Here is a 23,432-nt window from a genome sequence, read left to right as displayed (position 1 = left end):
CATGAATTCAGTGTATGACAGTTTTCTACAACATACACTTTCCATTACATGTTACACCTATATGATGAAATGAATTCACAGTTTGACAAATAAACTGCACCAACCATTCACATGAACATTGCTTGTCAAACAGATATAGCAAATAGTATATAGGATGTCCATCGTTAAAAACATTTTGTACATGTACAGTATTTAATGGAGCTGGCTCGAAAAGCCATTCGACTCCATCCCTATCCCACCCAAACCCAGTCCGGTACCATTAAACATTGACAGTATACAATACTACTATCGCTCATGTCAATTACAAAACACATTGTCCACATCATTGTTCACAAAAAATCCTAAAATTCAAAGGCATCTTTACTGATTATGACCAAAAACAGTAAAACTTTGAGATTTATACTGTATCTCCATTAAGAGAAAATTCTGCACAGTTCAAGTCTTAATTTTCATTTTAGCATCCACATGTGGATAGCAGTGATTTTTGTTTAAGTGTGTGTGTGTGTGTGTGTGTGTGTGTGTGTGTGTGTTTATTTTTGTGCCTGCACACACATTTATGAGAATCAAATGGACAACTAGTTAACTAGCAAGCTAGCTAGCAAACTAGACAAACAGATAGATAGCTTGATAGGCAGACAGACAGTCAACTAGCTGGCTAGCTAACTGACTAGACAAATAGCTGGCTAGCCAGATAGCTAGATAAACAGACAGAGAAGCATGGACTTGGAAAAGAGAGACTATCTTTGTCTAAGTTTCTCTGCCAGGGCTCTTCCCTATGTACATCTCTGCCAACTTTTTGAATTGTGGTCCCCAGTTGCTGAGGTAATCATATTCCTGGTCCCCCTCAGTGGCAGCGGACTCCAGGGAACTGAGGGATTCTGCCAGTGACCCAGTACCCTCATAAGCATACGTGGCCAGGGAGTCATAAGGGGGTGCTGTTGGATCTGAATCATTCTCCTGAAGCCTCCCATTAATGAAGTCCCTGACATCCGTGTTATCCTTTATAGGTGATGTCCTCCGAAAGGGAAACAGCATTTCGGGTATGATGTCCCTGCGTAGCTTGTTAGCATCCATCACCTCTGGGTTGCGCAGCGTGCCAATATCAAAGGCCTGAGTGTCCTCCTCTCCACCCCCTTCATCGTTGTAGCTGACAACGTTGTCTCTGACATCCTCTTTGGAGATGATCAGAGGCTCCTTCTTCCTCTGTCTCCTCAGGGCAGCAAACAGCACCACAATCACTACACAAGAATCAGCGGGAAATGCAGAGAGAGAAAGCACAGCATAAGATGTCTGCCTCCGAACATGTGTCATGCATTAAAGAGCACAGGAGAGCAAAGGCACATAGGGGAAACACATTTGCTACCAGTGACAAATCCTCAACACTGCCTCAGGCATTCACCTCCTATTATTGAAGATTCAGTGAAAAAGCTTTTTATTTCTTTCCCCCTTGAATGTTACATTCACTGTACAAAATGCACGATGGTTAGAGGACCCTTTTTCATTCTCTAACATGCATCCTCATCTTTTTTTCTCCCCAGTAGTAAAAGAGAATAGGAGATTGCAGAGTGAGCATGTTTTCAGTGAGTGACAGTTTTGGAAGAAATGTATTATTTTAAATTAACCTGCTATTCATCAGATAAAAAGATAACACAGGTAGCATAGTATTCTACTTCCATCCCACTTGGACGTTAATTTTAATGCCTTCAGGCTATATTGCTGAGTAGTGTACTTTAGGAACATTTGTGATTGACCAGCGTCATTTTTTAAGGAGATGCAGCAAGATATGGACCAGCTATGACGAACTGCTCCAGCTCAGTGCCTGTCTTTTGGAGTCAAGCAGAGGTGAATGAGACAGTCTGTCAGGGAGCTTCAAGCGCGAAAAGTGTTGGATAATGAGCAGATGTCATGATATTTTGCTCAAGAGGAGAGTGCAGAGTTTAACCTTCAGCACACTAAATTTGTGCAATGCGGTCTGCCCTGACAGAATTTAAAATTTGGAATTAAAGCAGACAGACACAAGAAAATCTGGTAGCTTGTATTAGAAATTTAGTCACTCGAGGAACACACCAAACTCCAAAGCAATATTTTGACAGAAGGAAGGAGGAAAAGGGTCAAATTCATCTCATGAAAAAGGTTAGGGACAGAGGAGTAAACACATACACATTCATGAGGACAGATCTGTACTTGTCTTTTATTTTGCCCTCAGCAGTTTGCAAGGAATCCTAAGCCTTAAGTGCTTCTATCAAGTATTATGCTGACAGAGGAGGTAAGGTTCAGTGATGGTTGAAACCCATTACTTATTGGACATGCACTTAAAAAAATACTCCTACATGTTTTTTAAAATTCTCCTCAGTAGAACTGCTACTGCTGTTCCCTGACTGCGGATCACAAGGACTTCTGAAAGAAATGCTTTATTACTTAGGAAGGAGCATACAACCTTACCTCCCAGAGAAATACCGACTGTTTAGTTAAGTGGTTTTTTGTCTTAATGAAAGGTGCCTAGAAGCACCATTGTACTCCTTTTTGAGACAAAAGTAATTATGTTTGATTGTTCACATTTTAAAAGGAATCCAGAAAGACCCCATGTTGCACTTTGCTACCAGTTATATAATTTAAGATATTTTAAAGATTTTCTCAGGGTCCTTGATTCTATTTGTTATCCATACCAAATGTAATAGTCTGTTCAAATGTCTAAAATTGCATAACTCCTTGTGTTCTCAATAAGCTACTTTGTACCCTCAATTCTCCTTAAGGAGAACATTACAGTGGGTATTTTTGGTGTTAGCGTTTTCATCTCATTTAGTAACACTAGTTTAACACGTAACTAAGTTTCCATGACAACTGGAACCACCTGGTTTAAGTGCTGATGTGTGGCATCCTTGTACTGGCCACATTTGTTTGCATGGAACATGGTCACTGGTATTACAAAGGCAGGTTTCTATTTTAAACCTTTTTTGTATAAGCCATCTTCACTATGGTTTGCAAGCTTTTTATGGTCATCAGCCAGCTCATATGAAGTAGACTGAGGCACTTCACTCTGTTATTGTTAAAACAATCTGTAATGTTTGACTGTGAAATACTTAAATCAGCTATTCTTTAGTGCAGGATTTAATCATTGTTTTAACATATTAAGATGCTAAGCTGCTGCCAGTCAAAGTGGAGTCCCTAGATAGAGTGGCATCTTTTAGGGAAAAAAATTTGGGAGTCCAACCTTTTAATCAATTCCCTGTTTATAATGGCAGACCTTGTGATAGAAGAGAGATTCGGTTGTTCGACTCCATGCGGCCACTTAACAGCATGTACTTGAGCAAACAAGTCACTCTGGTCCATGTTATTGACTTTTTCAGCCAAAATTGCCTGCAGCATGATGCGTATAAGGCCTGCCTGGGGTGATAATTTTGCATTTTGGAGTTATGGTAACTGCTAATATGCCAAAAGAACAGCAAGTTCTCAACATAACCATGGTAGCAATGGTAATGAGGTTGGATAAGAAGTAGACAGATAACTAAACATGTGTACCAATGGGTTTGATGTGACCTTCAAAGACAGGTAAGCCTCGATTTAAAAAAACAAATGAATAAAAAATCTTCACAGACCTCTTCCAAAAAACAATGAATAAAAGTAGGATCAGCCAGAATTCTGTTCATTTCAATAAGTGCTTTACTTGTAACAATGTTTCTTAAATCCAGTTTCTTTGTTGCCACGTCTCATAAACCAAGAGTTCTTCCATGGCAACAGATGTTCTTTAGCTAACCTGATGATGCTGTGGTTTTCTGGGTTTCCACCAGAAAATCTTTTACTCCCAGCAGGTTTTACCTGGATCTTATTTGCTTAAAATATTATATTGTTTTCTTCACAGTAATCTCACTTTAAAGTCTCCTTACTGCTTTTATTGCTCACATCTCACCCCTATATTACACTTAAAGCACAATAATGTCTTGCCTTGTACATACACCTTTACCCTCAGTGTTTTTCCATCAAGTGGATACTTAAAAATATACTGGTTTTCTACTTTTTTTTCCACTGTTTGATTTTTGCTCATTTGTAACTAGATATGTTACACCCCTACTTTATAGAGTTGTGCAACTTGTTAAAATACGGTAATAGAGATGGAGCTGCAGCTGTTTTTATTTTGAATGATTTATAATTGTTTTCACTGACTTGAATTGAATATGAGAACCGAGTTGCTATTATTTGCACTGAATACTGTTGTGCCTAAATGAAGAAGCAAACATTACAAGAATAAGAAGTTAAAGTTTTCATGATCCCATGAACATCCATTGTCAGTGACCAAACTGGTCACTAACACAATAAAGCAGGCCTGGCTAGTTACCCTAAAGGGAAGTTAGTTTAAAATTATTATTATATTTATTTATTGTTTTATTATTTTTGGTCAAGACTTTTTACTTCTTTCATTAGACTCACAAAAAGCAGAGAGAAACCCCCCCCCCCCCCAAAAAAAAAAAACAGATTTCATAGGCACCTTTAGGCAACTGCTGTTGTGATTTGGCGCTATATAAATAAAACTGAACTGAACTCAAGAGTGAACTTACTGAGAAGGATGATGACACAGAGCAGTATGGCCACTAGAGCTCCAGTTGTGAAACCATCTGAGAAGGGCAAGACCTCAGGGTTACACGACTGCATGTTTCCACGGCTGTCACAAGCACACACGCGCACGATCAGTGTGCTGGTGCTGCTCTGAATGGGGTAGTCGTTGTCAGAGATCACTACAGGCAAGAGGTACATGCTCATCTCACGGCGGCTGAAACCTCCCCTCCGTGTCAGGATATTGGCAGTGTTATCTGTGGAAACATTCAGACCTTGTCAATGACGAGATTTTAGAATAGCTTTCTTTTTATTTCTGTAAATAAAGGCTTTTATTATAAAAGAGCAAATTGCAGCTTATTAGGTAATTATAGACATCTTCATTCAAAGGCACAGTAACCTGGTCCAAGTATGAAGTTGTGTTTGTTTGTTGAAATTGTGAATATTTGTCCTTGTTATGAGTCTGTTATGTCACATTATCTTACAGTATACATGCCATTATTTAAAGTCTTAGACTAAATGGAGAAAACTGAAAAAACATGTAAAGTTTTCAGACCTGTTACTGCATGGCTACTGAACAACCATTGCATATCTTGTTTGAAAAGCTTCATGAGCATTTCCACTTTCTTGAAAAGCAAATATTTTCTATTGTAGGGCAGATAAAATTAAAATCTGTTTGTAACACAGTGCAGTCCAATATATCTGACTGTGAAGGTTGGCATTTCCACTGTGCCAATTATCTTTCACTGCACAATAAACAATCAACTAGAGCTCTTCAAGAAAGAGTACAAAAATTACAACATCAGAAAAAAACCCTGTAATCGCACAAGGCTTTTGATTTTGAATCATTGTTTATTAATGAGGATGTATTTATGAATATTTCTAAGAGTAAAAATGGTAAAAAAAAGAGAAGAATATTTTACCTTCCCTGTCATCAATGGTAAAATTGGGATTGGTGGGACTTATACTAAACACAAACTTGTGTTCCACGAGAGATTCATCTGTGTCAACAGCACTTATTGTCTGAATCAACTGTAAAAAATCAGAACAAAAGGTTAGGGCAACGCATTAGAAAGCATATGAATATATGCAATTAATATCGTAAAACACTGGAATAACTTTTAAGACATTTGTCAGTTTCAGGATTTGGGATATTTAATGAAGCACAAATATGAATTATGAAGTAGTGTGGATGAGAATTGGTCCATTCACATGGCTACAACTCAAACTCTAAATTTAGACATTTAGACAGGGTCAAGATGACCAACTTAAGTTCAGTATCAGAATAGGGAAGAAAGGTGATGTAAGTGAATTTCCACATGGCATGGTTGTTTGTGATACATGGCCTGGTCTGAGTATTTCAGAAGCTGTTGATGTACTGGGATTTTCCTGTATAACCTAGAGTTCACATAGTATTTTCTAAAAAACGGAAACTATCCAGTGAGCTGCAGTTCTTTGGGAGAAAATACCTTGTTCATACCAGAGGTCAGAGGAGAATGGCCGGACTGCTTTGAGCTGATAGGAGGGCAACAGTAACTCAAACCAAACCAAGGTATGCAGAAGAGCATCTCTGAATGTACAGCAGCAGAAAACTATACCAGGCACCACTTCCATCAGTTACGATTAGCAAACTGAGGCTACATTTCGCATTGTCTCAACTAAAGTTAGACAATTACAATATTGGAAAAAGGTTTCCTGGTCTGATGAGTCTTGATTTCTGCTGCAAAATTTGGATACCAGGGTCAGAATTTGATGTAAACAGCATTAAATTTCCATGTCAGGTGCTTCCAGCAGGATAATACACTATCCCAAATAAATAAAGTAGTTCTAAAGCAGGGTTCCAACAGCATCCCAAGCCAATACAAGCAGCAGATTTAAATGTAATTGTGTCATGAAAATTGTGTCTGGGAACACAGTCGCATCTAAGTATTTTCTGTTGTGTGAATACTTATGCAATATATGCAGCTGACGAATTTGACCCTGTGCTTCAGTGCCATTTATATATATCCTTATTTTGCCCATGAAACCATGATAATGACGGAAACCACTGATACCTGTCCTGCCTTGACATTCTCACAGACAAATGTGTCGTAGGACATGGCAAACTCGGGGGCGTTGTCATTGACATCCAACACCTTGATGAACACTGGCACTCGAGTTGTCTGACGTGGATTATCTAAAATGATTACATAAAATAATTTCAGTTATTTACGGCACAGATGAAAAATTATTATTATTATTATAAATTGGATATCAAAAACAACAATTACTTATTTCTGTAGCCACCACAGAAATGTTGTGCCATTTGGATGTTTCTCGGTCCAGTGCTTTCAGTGTTGTGATGGTCCCATTCACAGAATCAATGTTGAACAGCCTCTCCAGATCTGTGTGTCGATCAATGGAGTATCTGCAAGAAATAACGTAGTTATTCATACCAGTGAGATAGAAGTGCTCACAAATCTCCAAACAGACCAAATCATGTTAACTCTACAACAGATTAGTGTTATTGTTGTTGTAAAATGAAGACCAGTTAAAAGTCATTCTGCTTGCACGGGGCTGTCTTTATGAGAAAAAACACACTAACGTCCTTATCTACTTAAAATTGTGTTTTACAAAGTGCATTAATTCCTGCAAAAGAAACTGCTTTCCAGGCTCCCCATTGTCAAAAGATGATACATCTTTCTGTGAGCCTGCTCATTTGTCATAGTCACCTTTCATACACAAGTGAAACTGGAATATGCAACACAATACGCCATGTGGCACTGGCCAAGAGCAGCATATCTCTGTGTCAGAGATGGGCAGGCGCCATATGTGTGGAACGGCGGCGCTGAGCTGTGTGAATCGATACAGCAAATTAGGCTCTTTCACTTTGACTTTGTGCAGTGCCACAGAGGGCTTACATAATTCCGGGAAATAAACAGTCTGTATTCACTTCACAATGCTGCCGCCATCTTCCACTGGGAAATCACCAGGAGGGACCCATGAATAATATTCTCCCCCCCTTCTACACTGACACATGGCTTGGCTGATGGATTAGATTTAACTAAGTGGGCACATTTTAATCCTCACTCTATAAAACTGATAAGAGGAGACTTTGTATTTCGTCCATGTGTTGCTTGTTTTTGCATTGATTTTATTCTGGTATAATTAAAGCTGGGACAATGAGTTTTGAAACAATCAAATTACTACAATAAAGCATTACACCCAATTGGCTGGTTAGGAAATCTTTGCTTAACAGGCCATTGATTGTTTTGCAAGTTTACAAAATTGCGAGTACCTAATTCCAGATGAAAGGGAATTTGTTGTTGTAGGCTAGGAAAGCTATTTGGCATTTTACTCAAAGAGTCTGGCACAGTGTAAGGCCTCAGCACTTCTGAGCCCTGTAGCATACTTGACTGGCTTGTTGTCAGCATCTGGGTCCCTGGCTGATACCACACCAACGAAGCTGCCAGCAGCCGTGTCCTCGTGCACCTCGATGATGTAAGGGTTCCTGGTGAAAATTGGGGGCTCGTCCACATCCTCTACCGTTACCTTGACCGTGGCGTAGTCTTTGAATTGCAAACCATGGATGAACCTTGCATCCAAGTAGGTATTTTTCACCTCCACTCTGAACTCGTAGTCCCTCTTAGTTTCATAATCCAGTGGCTAGAGATGAAAGCACATCAGAAGTCAAGCTGTAGACGTTTCCATTTAAAAAGAAAGGGGGAAAAAAACTATCTGCCTCCAGGATTTTGATGTGCAATTGATTGCTTTTCATTTGTCTGCCTTTATCTTAATCATATTCCAAATTCTAGGTTACAAATCCAAATAAGGAATACTGATCTGGGGATCTTTTGAGAGAATTTGTAGCACAAATATTTATATTATTCCTTTTACTACCTTAGGGTGATTTTACATTTCAGTTCAAAAATAGGCTGTCATATTCTTCTTACATCAAAACTGCTAACTAATATCTAATCTGAAACTATGCTGTCCTGACTTACTGTTTGAAGTTAAATGATCTTTATTTTAGATATTTTATATATCTTATGTCAAATTAAAATCAAAACCATACTTTTGGGCTATATTTCAAACTTTTTCCCAAATCTGGAATATTCAAACCAATTACAAAATGTGAAATAATGTAACTACTATTTTTGTCTGATGTTACAGCTATGACATTAGCTGGTTACTTGAACAGTGACTGTGGAAAACACATATAAAATAGTATAAGAAATAGAGAGAAACAGAAGATGAAATAGAATTGAGGTACCTTTTTTATTATGATGACTCCCTCCTGTGTGATTTGGTCAGTGATAATATTAAAAATGTCATGACCACCAACTATGGTGTACTCCATCTCAGCATTACGGCCCACATCTGGATCATCAGCCTTAATTCGCCCAATAGCAGCTCCAATCACTGTGGACTCGACAGCAGTCACACGGAAGGAATCTAAACATGACATTAAATGGGTAAATCTTTGGTTGCGTGCTTGCTTCATTAATCCATGATCATTTTTATTGTACATAGATACAAAACTCTTGTCTTAAAATGCTTTGCAAAACAATAAAGTACAAGAGGGAGGCCTCTTACGATTCGCAAAGCGAGGCGGACTGTCGTTTACATCAGAGAGAGTGATGCTGACTGTAGTGGTTCCTGAAAGCCCTCCCATCTGCCCAGCCATGTCTTTAGCCTGGATCACAACCTGGTAGTTTTCCTTGACTTCTCTGTCCATACCAGGGAGAGCTGTCTTTATCGTGCCTGGAAATAAGAAAAAAGAAAAAGTTAGTCACCACTTTTGCTGTTTTAAAGATACATTTTATTTTGAGAAATTATTTCCTCTCTTACTGTAAATGCGATGAGATTATTATCAATTCTGTCTCTGTCGCAACCATGTCTGCTAGAAAATTACATTTATATGCCTCTGATTTAGTTTGCCAATTAAGTTTCCAAGGGAAATCTAATTGCTGCCCGGATTATGTTTCTTGGCAATGTTTTTTTAGTGTCAGAAGTGCTACATTTGTATACCAGATGCACGATGCAGTACTTTTCTCTGTTTTTTCTTTTCTTTTTTATGATTACACAATATAAGCATTTTGTTTAAAGTCCTTAATAAATGTAATTTTAGTTTGGTTTTACTTACTAGAAATAAATTCTGTGACAACCTCTGTAACATTGTTGAGAACAATACCTTTCAGGGTCAGCCTATGGTTGGAAATAAGGAATTTTAACCTGCTTTGTGAATACAGAGCCCAGTTGTTGTGATCGAACTTTCTCAAATCATTTTCTTCTTGAATTATAAGATAATCGCTCTGTAAATAAGACAGTGTGCAGTTGTTTGTTGCTTTAACAGGGCTTGGTTGCATCAATCTCTGTTTCCATCTGACACTGAGTGAATGCTTAGAGATGAAATTGACATTGATTGTCCCATCTAGCTCTGTTTGGTACGACAGCCTATCAGCCCACTTCCCAAAATGTCAGGCATTACTTATATCCAATTTTAGAAATGCTGTACGTAAATAATGGGACTAATGGATTTGAAAGGTTTTGTCTTATTAATATTTTATGACTCACAGACAAAATGTTTGGTTTCTTCCATGATATATGCAAGATGAAAGATTACATGGCTACAAGTACCGCAGTGTTCTTGTAAATATTAAACTCTTACTTTCCTGACAGAAAACTCGAACATGAACACTTTTTTCAGCCAAACACAAACACAATTGGAAATTTCAGCTGAAATTAGTGGAAGAAATCAATCTTGCACTTATTTGGATTAATAACCCTGAGAGTCAGATGAATCCCCCTTCTTCCGATTTAATTCTCACACACATTGCAACACATTAGAAGCTGCTTCTAAGAGATCCTGCTGCGTTTGGCTTACCATTTTCAGAATCCACAGAGAAGTAGGGCTGTCCCTGTAGAATGCTATACACAAGCTTGGCACTGTTCCCATATGTTTGATCATCAGCATCAGTGGCAGTTACAGTGACAACAGATGTACCTGCAAAACAAACATCGAAAGTCAATTTTAATTGATTCTGTTACTGCGCTTATTAAAACAAGACATGATCAAGTAACTGAGTCAACTTTTGAAATTTACTTCCATTTGTATAGAGAAAGTTTTCTGCAAATTTGACACTCATTTCCAGAAAGCCAGTTGCTCAAAGTGACCATTATTAACGCCATCAGTGCCCTGATATTGTTCGTATTTATTCGACGACCGGGCCTCTGAACAAAATCAATTTTCTCCAAAAAAGCAAGCGTGCCGAGATAGGCGAGTGACTAAACAGTGAATCAAAATTGATAACCTACACTTTCAGACTGTGATTAGATCTCATCTGGATCCACAGTCAAAATTATTACTTTGATTAAACCCAGGTAATGGGTCTAATTTAAATAGCAGTGAGACTAAAAAATGATGGTTTGTCAAGCCTTAAGGAAAGAATACTCTCTCTGTCTCATAAATCAAACCTGGTATGAAAAGATGTAGTAATAACATACACATTTAGTTTTTCAATTCATGCCATGCAGTTTTGACTAATGACACGCCAGCCCGTAGCCATTTTGCACACCAATTACTGTCATAAAATATTTTGTGAGAAGCTGAAACTATAATAATAATAATAATCCCCCAAAAATGGAAAAGGTTTCCCCCCCTTTCTGTTAACAGCCCAAAGTGTGGAGAGATAAAGGTACAACTGACATGCTTTTATGCTCGTCTAGGTACAATTACCACTCAACTAAATCATTTTTATTTATGTATTTTTTATGCGACTGAAAGAGTGTTTGCAATTACTAATTACCACCAGGACACATACACTGGGGACTCTAAAGATGTGTCTAAAAAAAAGTTCAAGCTTCGAAAGAACTCAGTTCCTCTCAGATATGCTGTCACTGAAATCACTTCCATATTAAGTCCTGTATAATCCACCCAAGCGTTTCAGTAGTGCTACATTGCGAATACTGTCCTTGGCATTCAGGAGACCTCTGCCGTGTCCTGTTTGGGTCTAACGGTCTCCGTGCATACTAATGAACCCTCGAACATCTGTCCCACTTAGTCCCAGCACTGATAGTATAAAAGGAGGCTGCTGGTTTTTTTTATAGCTGGGTGACTTGGCTAACCAGTGTGTTCAGACTGAACATATAAGGAAGTTTATTAGTCCAGAGGTGGGTAGCGGTGACACTGAGCCATCCTTTGAAGCTAGGACGTCTAAGAAAAATGCATTATGAATTCCAAATGGAATATAATTTTTTGTCATATAGGCAATTGGGTTTTGATTTACCCTTGATTGTTCCCGTGTATTAATTTGTGGTTGCATAATTGAGGATTGATTTCAAGTTGCATGCATTACTTTCGTAAGCTTTGTTTATATTCATGCCAACTGGCTTATTTATATTACTTGAATGGAATGAAGTGGAGTGCAATGAAGCAAATCCTTAATTGGAAAGACTGTGACAATCTAAACTTTTAATATTTCTACCGCCTATTAAAAATGGCAAATGGCATTACTTGTTATGAATGCCCAATGAGCCTGACCGCGTGAATAACAATCGCAAAACAGCAAATAACTGTGAAAAAAGTGAACACAGCGTCACATTAAACCAAACCAGCTGACTGATGAATAGTGGCTTGCTTTTTCTGCATTGCTTGAAAATTGTTTTGCCATATTCTATTAACATTATAATGGCATCAATTCTCAGATAAATAAATGTGGACTAATGGTTTTCCTTATAGATTTAGAAGCTAAATATGATCATTAGTTAATTGTTTAGTCCAATGGGGATGCGATTTTTCAGAGCACAAATGGCCAGTTTTATTTTGTAGCTATCCAGCCAATTAACAGTTGTTGATTTAATTTTGTCCATTAATCAGTGTTAAAATTAAACGAACCATAACTTACCCACTTCAGACATTTCAGGCACACTAGCAAAGTAGATTTCCTTTGCAAACTTTGGGGCGTTGTCATTGATGTCATGAATTTTGATATTAAATTCAGAGTCAGGCTCCAGCTCTGCATTGGTGTTTCTGTCCAGAACCTTTGCGTTCAGTGTGTACATGGCTTTTTCTTCTCTGTCCAGCCTCTTTGTGGCGTGAATATCCCCAGACTTCTCATCAATCAGGAACAAGGTGCCTGCCCCATCTCCAGTCAGGATGTACTTCACGTTGCCATCGCCCTTGTCCATGTTGGAGTGCAGCTGAAAATCAGAGAGATCCATATTAAAAATTGAAACGAATCTTAAGACAGACCTGTACAAATTGCGTTATGTTGTATGGGTGTGTAATTGGAGGAATTGCACACTCTTCCGTCATGGACTTCAGGCTGACAAGAAAGCTTCAGCTTTCAGTAAGACGCATTGATTTTGTGTAACCAGTGGCGATAAAGTACAAAGCTATTTAAAATTTAATTCTACTTTTGAACACTTCTCCATACAATAACAACAGTGCTTCTCAATTGCTAACATCAAATGTAGTTGCTGTTGTTAGTTTTTCAAGCCTTTGGAAATGATCTAGAGAACTTTGCTTCTACATTTCTCCCTAATTAGATTTTCTTTAACTTTAAACAAGAAAAAAAAACCACTGCATGCACTACTGGTAGGAGGGAAATGATTTTTTTTTGTATTGCCCTCGTCTTTCTCAAGTTGGCCAGTTTTTCCTCTTTTGCCAATTTTGACTTTTGTTCCTTTGTGAAATAATTGTTGAAACCCACGAAGGAATCTGGTTCAGTCTTTGAAAATGGTGCCTTTGCACCCAGAGTATCAAGTGTGACGCACTCCATTACTCCAAATCAAATTAGTCGTGGATTTTTCTTCCAGATTGTGCCTTTGAAAAATGATGAGAACCTGACCCACAGCAACAATTGCTAAAATTAGTCACCTCTGACCTATCCATCACCTTGAAGCATCTCCTAAGTGTCACAGACGAGTAATGGTGGCATACTGTGACAGACACTTGATTCAAGCTCATTACTGTACTGGATCTGTCAGCAGATATATTTAGAGCACTATCTCATGGGTTCACATTTTAAATGACAAGTAGTTAGGGACACAGAATGTACGTCAGTAACTTATTAATATTAATATCTGCATGCTGTGAAGAAACTAATTATTTTTTCCTGCAGTTGGAAGAATAATGTCAACAGTACAACTCCGGATGGAAATCAGAAATGTATTACCAGAGTGGTAGCTATTCTCAGGTAGAATTAAAAAATAAATAAGGATGCATGTGAAAACAAGATGCTGTCAAGATAAGATAAGATAAGATAAGATAACTCTTTATTGTCATTGCACAGTCATACATAGTACAGTAGTACAATGAAATTGGAAAAACTGTCCTACGTCGGCACTACATATAACACAACACGACACGATATGACACATCACAACGTAACAAACAACACAACACAGTATATTAACTTAGTATAAAAAAGAAGAATAAGTGTATGTGTATTGCACACTGTTATTATTGCACATTAATTATTATTGCACCTTGTTATAAATATAAATATTATTGTTATCGTTTTAAACATTGTTACCTCCCCCTAAAAAGTCCAGGGAGGTATCCAGTCAGGTCAGCTATTTACATTGATCAGGGCTATTGCCCTGTTGTAAAAGCTGTTCAGATGAACAATAGACACAGCATTTGGCACTGTGTGGGGAAATATTTTCAAGCAGATGATCTCTATTATCCAAAGGCTATTAAAGAGAAATATCAGTCAGCTTGAATTTTCACATATATTTGCGTTCTGAGACAGTCTGTTCATTGTTGGTGAATGTGAGCCGTATGCCAGTGAACCAAGGATTTAAGATGTGTTATGGATGTGAAAGCTGCTACTGCTATTGACTATGAATGACAGTGTAATTTTAGCAGCCAGGAAACTGTTTGTGTGAATTTTTGCATTCAAATAGGCTTCATATGTTGGCTATGCGCAATTGCACTCTTCAAAAAGAATCTATATTTCCACAGTCACCTTATCGTTAAAAATAATTTTTCATATATTGGCATATAGGTTATAGGAGGGTTAGCTCACTACGCATCACTGGAATCCTGTGCAACATAAGAAGAACATATTTCATTATTGATATTCAAAACTGTGACTCCTCGCATACTCTTGTGTGCTAACACTGTGATAATTAGGCCAGCGCAATTTCAGACCATGTCACACAGCAATTGCATTTTTTTTTTCATCTTTTCATGATATTCTCACATTTTTTTTTCATCTGATTATTACCATATTTTTCAGGCTTGTTTGTTAATCCAGTTAAAAGAAGGCCGAGAAGCAAAAACAACAAACAATGAGCCATCAAAGGAGCCTAAACCTGTGCAGCCAAGCTGTCTCAAAGATAATAGGAATTTTACAGTCTTTGCAGAGCCCTGTATTTTACATATTTCCCTTAGTCTAAATTGAACCCCCACCTCCCACCCAAGCCCTTTCCCTGTGCACTTGTGCCAATTATTGGATGTCGACATAACGTTCCCTTCATAGCCATGGGTAAAAGAAACATTTTCTCCCCATGGCCATATAGATTTCTGACTTAGTGGAACTGCAAATAAGGAGGGATTCTGCACAAGTAAGCAATGTTAGGAAAAGATACCACAGCATCTAAAAATAATAGTGTTTCTGTTCTCCTGTTGTCAGCAAGGCAATGAGCCAAGAACATGGGATTTTAGGATTTTATTTCTTTTGGGATGTCCTATAGAAACTGCACTCAGTACTGTAATGCACTTTAATCATATATATATATATATATATATATATATATATATATATATATATATATATATATCTTTTTTTTTTTGAGAGAGGCATGAGGGGTGTTTTTTCTTGAAGCACACAGTTCAAGTGTGCTAGACTTTGCATCTAACATGTAGCGTAAATCTAGTACAGCTATAAAAAAAGGAAAAACTTCCATTGACACTCTCGAGAAAGTGTGGCACAAAGTGTTTTTCACACAGCCCTTACAAAATCTAATGTTTGCACTGCCACACTATATTTGCAGAGATTTAGTGGCTCTCCTTTCAAGGCCTTGCAGCACAAACACAACGTTTTCAAGGCCTTACAACAGAAGCACAGAAGAGAGCCTTGATGAGTTAAATCGCCTTGCACAAACACTGAGGAATTGTCAGTAAAGCACCAAAATCATTGGCAATTCTTGTCAGGTCTCTGGTAAGCATTGCTTGGTGCTGCAAAGAGGAGATAGCAAAATAGAGTGTAGAACGGTTACAGAATAATCACTCGTCCTCCTCTCCCCCCGTCTCTTAAGACATAGGCAGGAATTCTTTACTATTAGAGCCATGTACTATAATGTGCAATATGTTGGTTAGAGGTACAGCTTACAGTATCTCTGTTGCGCTTTGTGTTTTTTGTAACGCACATAGGTTCGGCAAAATTCATGCAGAGGAGTGTTAAGCAAGGCCTTTCAAAAAGCCAAGGATACTTATTGTCAAAATATTAACACCACAAAGTGAGCTACCTTGAAAGTTTTAATTTAGGCAGCACATTTTGTCTACAAGGCACAAAAACAATGCAGTGTACCGAGCATTTAATAGGATTTTGTTCACTTCAGACACACCACTCATATGCTGCACAATCCAAAGTTTGCGCTTGTATTGCTCAGCATTGCAAGCGTTCACACTTCACAGCCCTGCTTAAGAAGTAGGGCACCACAGCTGCAGACAGCGAGTGCTCACACTCATTAATGCCCCCATTAAAGTCAGTTAAAATGAGATTTGGTGGATTTACACTTGGATTCTACACACTCGCGCTACATAGAATATATAAAAACATAAAGTACACTCTGCTTTTTAGCAACTTGACAACTGCTGCCGAATCTGGCTGAAAATACGACTTTAATAATGAAGTTATTTGTCTCCATCATCCTGTGAGGTATCTGACTGCACTATTCATTATGTAAGCCTCAAAGCTGCGTGTCTTTTGAAGTCCTGATAAGCAATATCATCTGCATTTATTATAGTGCATTTGCAGCCGTGCACTGCTTCCTTTTCAGTTGAGACGTGAGGCATACGAGTGTGAGACTGTTCTTTACATCACATTTGATTGCCATCACCAAGAAATCAACCTCAAGTGAGAGTTAGTGAGTGTGTGGGGGCTGATTGGAGAGCTTTGATTGAATGTGAAATAAACAAGTTCTGCTACAGTGCGCTACAAAGGCCATTAAGTGATCTTTATGTGAAAGACCATCGAGGCTTTGGTGGCTTTGTGCTGGGTACTGGAGTGCTTTTTACATTTTCTTTCTTCCCTTCATACCTGTCTGTCTGTCCTTCTTTGTCTATTTTTTACTTCTACCTTTAACATTGATCCGGCTTTTTTTGATTGATCTTTGTTTTTCTGTTTATCTGCCTTTGTCTGTCTCTTTCTTAAGGTCTCACATTTTTTTTGTATTAGTCTTGTAAGGTTACAATCTATATATCCAATTCTTTCTTTCATTCTTTCTTTCTCCTCATCTTTTGTGATTTTTCATATTTTCTTTTACAGTCTTGTGTTAAAGCTAAATCTTTCATTATTTTTCTTTTTTTCATATTGCTCTTTTTTTGTTCGTCATTCATTCTTATCATTCTTTTTTATTTTATCAGGCTATCACCATCAGTTTTACTTGTCAGTCTTTTGTATTGTATTTCATATAGTCTTTCCGTTTTTTCATATCAGTTTTGTCCTATATTAAATCTTTTATATAGGTCAGTTTTTTGGGCCATTTTTTGTATAGTCTTACAGTTTTCCTTTCAGTTTTTATTGTCAGTCTCTGGTTGCAGTCGTATATTAAGAGTATCTTTCATATAGACCTTTCCATCTTTGGCATTGTTTCTGTTATTTAGCTTCCATATGATCTTGTTTGTTTTTCATTCAGTTTCTTGCGACAGTCAGAGGGTCTTAAGTTATTTTGATCTTTCATATTTTTTTCTTATTTTATTTGCAGTTCTTGGGTTTTTCTTTCCTGTCCATCTTTTGAACAGTCAGAGTTACTCTCTCAGTTTTCTGTATCAGTCTTTTGTATATCTTTCTATATAATCTTTGGCATTGGTCCTGCTTTCTTGTACTGACTTGGGCCCAGGGGGTGCTTGGTATGTTTGCTCGATAAATGAGAAAAATTAGTGATTAAAGTAGGGTTGAAAGTAGGGCACTGATTAATTTTTCATAGACAACTAATTGATTGATCTTTTAACTTGTTCACTCTTAAACTCTCCTTAAAGGCTATGTGCCTTCATCTTAACTTATTATTTGTCTGTTTACCAGTCTCTGTTACCATCACAGTTTTTTCCCTGTGGTTAAACTGATGGAATTAGTGATTTGTGTCAGCTTCCTCTGTAAAGCAGAATGGCAGCGTGTGCTTGCCCTATTTTCCCCCTCCAGTAATTTATTATAGGCTCATGTTTTTCTGACAGTTTAATAGTGAATGATATTGGACACAGGAGGAGTGCGGAACCGGTGAGTGTGATTGCTGTCATGCCACAGAAGTTGGGTGCCAGAAAGCATCAAAGAGTCGAGAAAAAGCCACATCACACCAGTCACCGACATATCACTGGATGGCCCCATTTATAGTTAGCATTTCCTCTGCTGCTTCATCACATAATACAACAAGGTGAATTTCAGTGGCCTTCTTGATTGATATGTTTTCTTCTTCCTCCCTCTCTTCTTTTTTTATTTTTACTGTTCCTTTCTCTTCACCACATCAGAATGATGGTTTCAGCAAAAGAAGTTGTCATATCCCCCGTACTCAACCTTGCACAAGACACTTGTTTACTCCAGAGAATGAGGTGTGTGATGAAAGCCAGCTTCCTCTTAGAAAATTGGCTGTCGACAGTCACCTCATTTCCCTCCCTTGAGTTGATAACTGCAACGCTCCCCATCACACCTGTCTTTATGGTGCTAGCACGGGTGAGCTGACAAAGAACTGTCTGAAGTAGGTGGGTGGAGAAGAATAGCATTGTCCCAAAACTTTTTGGGGCGATTCTTATGAGAGTCTTGCAGGAGCCGAGTCTCATGTTTTTGTTTGGCTTGGATTTGCTATGGTCTTGACCTGATGTTGATATTAAATTTGCACTTGTTCTATGTGCTGGTGATTTACAAGCTGCATAAACTCATATACGAATTTTGAAGTGCTCCTTAGTTTCATGGTGAACACATGTACAAATGCCATAGTTTGACTCCAGTAGGTGCCACTGTCTATTCATTTTTATTTCTGTTTTTCTTGTATTATGTATCACCCATCACTGTGTTCTTGTACATCCATGCCTATTTCAACAAAATAACCATTTCCTGCCTCCTCAAATTTGAAGGTAGGAATGGTCATATTGTTGAAAAAGGCTGGTCCACAGGCTGTTTCAGCTTCTATATGCTTTGACTTTTTGTCTCATTATGATCTCACAAAAATTATTATAAAGCCAGAAATGGTTGTTTTTGGTATTACTGTTAAAATGGGATGTTATTGTTATATTAATGCTGTCTGCCACATAAAAAAAATCTGTACTTTTATTTTAGCTGTAATAGTATGTTTACACTGCACAGGGTAATCAAGAAAACCATGGAACAAGTGAGGTTGTGTACACTTGTTTCTGTCTGATAGCTCCAGTAACTGTGCCTGTAACAGCCAGATTTCTGGCAGCCCATTCATCTTCAGCCAATTACATCAAACACTACTTCGACAAGCTAAAACTCCTATAATTAGTCTACAGACAATGTGGTTGGACGTTTTACCTTGCCAACATATTGATGGTCGTTTCCTGTATATTCCTCGAGCAGAAAGAATTGATTCCACATCCATCCACGTTTGGACCGCTGAAGAATCTTACCATCACTCTCTGGCATCCCAAACAGATTCCCAATATTCCCAGGCGCAAAAGGAAGGGCAATAGTGGGCCAGAGGATAGAGAGCATGAGGAGCAGCAGAACTTGATTGGTTATCATGGTATCCAATCAGCTGGGAAATGTCCTGAATGACTTCCGAATTATGGTGATAAGCTTCTGAGAGGATCAGCACTGGAAGGTGGTGTCATCAGAACAGACATTGTATTCCTTTCTTTGATCTCCTTTAGATCCCTGTGAAAAGAGGAAACTGTATTCAAGAAAAAGACCATGACACCTATCTATCACTTTGACAGTATACAATTAAAACAGTCAAATAGCATGTGCACTTGTGAAAACAGCAGCTTTGCAAGCCGTTGTACTCTGTGTACAATGACTTTTCCTTCAGATTTCCTTCAGATTTTGCTATACAAGGCCAAGAGCTGCACTAGTTATTCAATCACCTTAAAAGCTTCAAAGCCATGATTTAATGTTGAGTACGGTGTACATTTTAGGACATCGTCAGGTATCAGAAAAAAAATTGTCAGGTGTCAGTTGTCAAAAAAAAAATTGTCAGGTATCAGAAAAAAAATTGTCAGGTTTCAGTTGTCAAAAAAAAATTGTCAGGTATCAGAAAAAAAATTGTCAGGTTTCAGTTGTCAAAAAAAAAATTGTCAGGTATCAGAAAAAAAATTGTCAGGTTTCAGTTGTCAAAAAAAAAATTGTCAGGTATCAGAAAAAAAGTTGTCAGGTGTCAGAAAAAAAGTTGTCAGGTGTCAGACAAAAAGTTGTCAGGTGTCAGAAAAAAAATTGTCAGGTGTCAGAAAAAAAGTTGTCAGGTGTCAGAAAAAAAATTGTCAGGTTTCAGTTGTCAAAAAAAAAAATTGTCAGGTATCAGAAAAAAAGTTGTCAGGTGTCAGAAAAAAAGTTGTCAGGTGTCAGACAAAAAGTTGTCAGGTGTCAGAAAAAAAGTTGTCAGGTGTCAGACAAAAAAGTTGTCAGAAAAAAAATTGTCAGGTATCAGAACACAAGGTACCAGAGAGAAAATCTTCCTGCAGGTGGCGCTGTTGTCATGTCCCACCCGAATTGATTTCCAAATACGTCATCAACGTGTGACCGTGGGAGAGCGTAAGGTCATTGACCTCACCGGAGTTTTACCGTGGTTCAGGCTCCTAACGACACAAGGTAAGTTTAACTTTTTCTCCCTTTTGTTCATATTTTTGCCACAGTTGTGTTATATTAAGTTGCAGTTATGTTGTGAAAGTTACATATCAGAGACGGAAAGCCAGTTTTGTACGAAACCAAATCAGTACTATTTTTGTCTGGCTAATTCATTCTAGCTAGCGACAGTGGTGAAACGTGATTCAAATTTAAACTGTTCAGTAATTGTTTTGTATACATTTCAGCAAATGGACAAGCTGAAAGCTTACGAGCAGCTTAAAAAAGACCTTGAAAATGGTAATCCAACACTTTATTAAACTTTTTGGTAATGCTTGCAAGTTAATTTTTTTAACTGCAAAGAACCCTGACAATATCATGCTTTAATTATTTAACATTGTATGGTATTCCTATTTACTTCTCTTTATTAATATGCATGTTAACAGACGTATATAGTTATTACTTTATGATATTGTTGGAGCGCCCGATTTAAAAAAAATAAATAAATAAAAATGACAAAAGATAAATTTCTCACAAAATTAAAAGATTGCAATTTAAAAGTTAGATAGTCATGTAGGATCTGTCTCCTACAGTCAATCTATAACTACTTACCCTTTTAAAATTTTATTTGAAGGTGAGATTACCCAAAAAGGCTTTGATAACAACATAAAAAAGCTCCTGACAGCAGAAAAATCAGGTAGGTTTTGATACTTTTGAACAACATGCAAAACAGTCTCCTTTATTTAAATCAAATCAAATCACTTTTATTGTCACATCACATGTGCAGGCACACTGGCACAGCACATGCGAGTGAAATTTTTGTGTGCGAGCCCCACAAGCAACAGAGATGTGCAAAACACAACAACACAAACGAGCAAAATACAAGAATGGCTAATCTGAACTAATAAATATATGTACAATATATAATAGTGTATGCATTTCTGGATGTGTATACTAAATATTTTCCTGTGTGTGTGTGTGTGTGTGTGTGTGTGTATACACATTTTTACAAATTAAATAGTAAAAAAATAATAAATAAAATATATAAAAATATACAGAGTTGAATATGTGCAAAACAAGTGGCATTTATATACAGTGTGGAGTGCATAATATCATCAGACAAAAATTGTAAATAAAGTTTTTCATTCTTCACTATTTGGTACTCAAGTTCCTGGAGTAAACCTAGATATTAGTGATCCAGCAGTTAATAGAAGAATGATTAGCAGTAGCTGTATGTTAATGTATGTTACTTTGTGTTTCTTTTTTTTTATCCCCAAGTGTATCTTCCACGTGTTCCATATGTGGAAGAGGCTTTAATTACATACAGTGAGGACAATCTACTGGGAGAAGGAACATTTGGCAAGGTATATAGAGGTTCTTTTCATGGTACTCCAGCAGCTGTTAAAAGGATCATGTGTGGCCAACAAGGGATGGAGGACAGCGACATTCATCATGAGATAAATGTTTCACTGTAAGAACTTTGACACACTTTTTTTTTTTTCATTGTCAAAATCGATTCTTCCTCAAGCTGTAACATAATATGCCTCTATTTTGTTTTTTTTATTCGGACATGTTTCTGTTTTATTAGGAGACTGTCTCACCCCAACATCGTCAGACTCATAGCAGTTCCCCGCACTGAGTCCTGCTTTTTGTTGGCAGCTGAATACATTCATGGCGCAACCCTGCAGCAAGTGCTTCACACAGACAGCTGCTTGGTGAAGGTACCAATACTCATAATTTTATGTTTAATACATTTAGGTAGATGTGAATTATCTTAATACCCTCATATTAAAAAAGAACTTTTTATTGCTGGCATTTGTTTAAATATGTACTTGAAACCATCTTTGTGTACAACATATAAAAAGACTGATTCCTTTTTTTTTCTCTCATGTTTTCAACCATTTAGAATTACCAAAATGATCTTTAATTGTCAAATGCCAGAAAAGTATCAACTTAGTAAAAGAATAATCTTAAATTTTTAATAATAAGCTCCCTTACTGTTTTGGTAGAATTGCTTTTTTTACTTGGATGAGGTCCAGACATTTTAGGTTTTCTTCTACAATATTCTTACAATATTTTTCAGGAATTTCTGTCCAGTCCTCCAGACAGGACTGGTGTAACTGAGTCTTAATTTTAATGTTTGGTATAATAAACAATCTCAGAATAAATCTGCAGTGATTGGGTGATCTGGGTGCTAAAAGCTTTGAGGGTTGTTTTTTTTCCCCCAATTATGAGCTGTGGTCTTTGGAATGACATTTTTGATAACATTTGTGAAATTTTAGACAACCTGGTAAGTTCTCATATGTATACCTTATAGGTTCACCACCCTTCTAAGAAGGCAGTCCTGACAGACTGGGGCATGGCAAACATAAGAGACACTGTGATGCTTCGTCAAGGGAGTAAGTTCACTGCCCAGGCTACTGGTCCAGCTGGTGGCACATATCTTTACATGGCCCCTGAATGCATACTGATGTTTGAAGAGGCCTCGTTCCAGACAGACATGTGGTCCCTCGGAGCCACATATCTGGAGATCCTGATGGGTTCCGCTCCGTGGATGGTTAAAAAACAAAGAGAACTGGCTGCACTAATGGCCACCAAAACCCCACCACATGCCCTATCACATCTCAGTGACAAAAACAGTTTTCTTGGTGGTTTGGTGAGCTATGACCTAGACTCAAGGCCTTCCGCATCTGATGTTATTAAGTTTCTCAAGTCAGGCCTTGATCTTACGAGCCGATATGGCTACAAGTGGTAATGTTGCTACAGTCTGCAGTTCAAAAGTCTGTCCATGTTAATTATGTTCTACATTATTGTTAACAAAAGTTGTGGTAAATGAAACACTGAATCATTATGAAAGATGGCACCTTGTCAATTGTATTTCAACATTTTATTGTACATTTTGTTGGTCAGACAGTTTTCAAATTACCTGTTGATTTTAAACAA

The 23,432-nt window shown here is 37.6% G+C and overlaps 2 protein-coding genes across 2 annotated transcripts; one reads left to right on the top strand and one right to left on the bottom strand.

The window, feature by feature from the left end:
• Positions 1-747: 747 nt before the first annotated feature.
• LOC146625377 (cadherin-10-like) lies at positions 748-19,454 on the bottom strand. Its single transcript, XM_085362027.1, has 11 exons — positions 19,245-19,454; positions 12,435-12,729; positions 10,415-10,534; positions 9,124-9,291; positions 8,801-8,982; positions 7,940-8,193; positions 6,819-6,955; positions 6,603-6,724; positions 5,472-5,580; positions 4,554-4,805; positions 748-1,238 (listed from the first exon to the last, which is right to left on the bottom strand). The coding sequence occupies exons 1-11, from the start codon at positions 19,452-19,454 to the stop codon at positions 748-750; spliced, it is 2,340 nt and encodes a 779-aa protein (XP_085218153.1).
• Positions 19,453-23,244, top strand: LOC146625376 (uncharacterized). The gene is made up of 6 exons (XM_085362170.1): positions 19,453-19,500; positions 20,390-20,516; positions 21,124-21,186; positions 21,768-21,960; positions 22,078-22,210; positions 22,807-23,244. Exons 1-6 carry the CDS (start codon positions 19,453-19,455, stop codon positions 23,242-23,244), a joined length of 1,002 nt encoding a protein of 333 aa, XP_085218296.1.
• Positions 23,245-23,432: the final 188 nt, after the last annotated feature.

Source organism: Diplotaxodon limnothrissa, linkage group LG9 (assembly GCF_057381915.1).
Source record: "Diplotaxodon limnothrissa isolate DT_005_m linkage group LG9, D_limnothrissa_male_GT1.1, whole genome shotgun sequence".
NCBI classification, from domain to species: Eukaryota; Metazoa; Chordata; class Actinopteri; order Cichliformes; family Cichlidae; genus Diplotaxodon; species Diplotaxodon limnothrissa.
The sequence above is the reverse complement of the archived record's forward strand: the minus strand, read 5'-3'. Positions and strand labels throughout refer to the sequence as shown.

Excerpts from the sequence above, each read along its gene's own strand:
- LOC146625376 (XM_085362170.1), top strand. The coding sequence starts at position 19,453 with ATGGTATCCAATCAGCTGGGAAATGTCCTGAATGACTTCCGAATTATG. Across the intron at positions 20,517-21,123 it reads CAGGCTCCTAACGACACAAG|GTGAGATTACCCAAAAAGGC; the intron begins GTAAGTTTAACT and ends TTTTATTTGAAG. Across the intron at positions 21,187-21,767 it reads CCTGACAGCAGAAAAATCAG|TGTATCTTCCACGTGTTCCA; the intron begins GTAGGTTTTGAT and ends TTTATCCCCAAG.
- LOC146625377 (XM_085362027.1), bottom strand. The coding sequence starts at position 19,454 with ATGATAACCAATCAAGTTCTGCTGCTCCTCATGCTCTCTATCCTCTGG. Across the intron at positions 6,725-6,818 it reads TGTGGTGGCTACAGAAATAA|ATAATCCACGTCAGACAACT; the intron begins GTAATTGTTGTT and ends TAATCATTTTAG. Across the intron at positions 4,806-5,471 it reads TACCATTGATGACAGGGAAG|ATAACACTGCCAATATCCTG; the intron begins GTAAAATATTCT and ends ATGTTTCCACAG.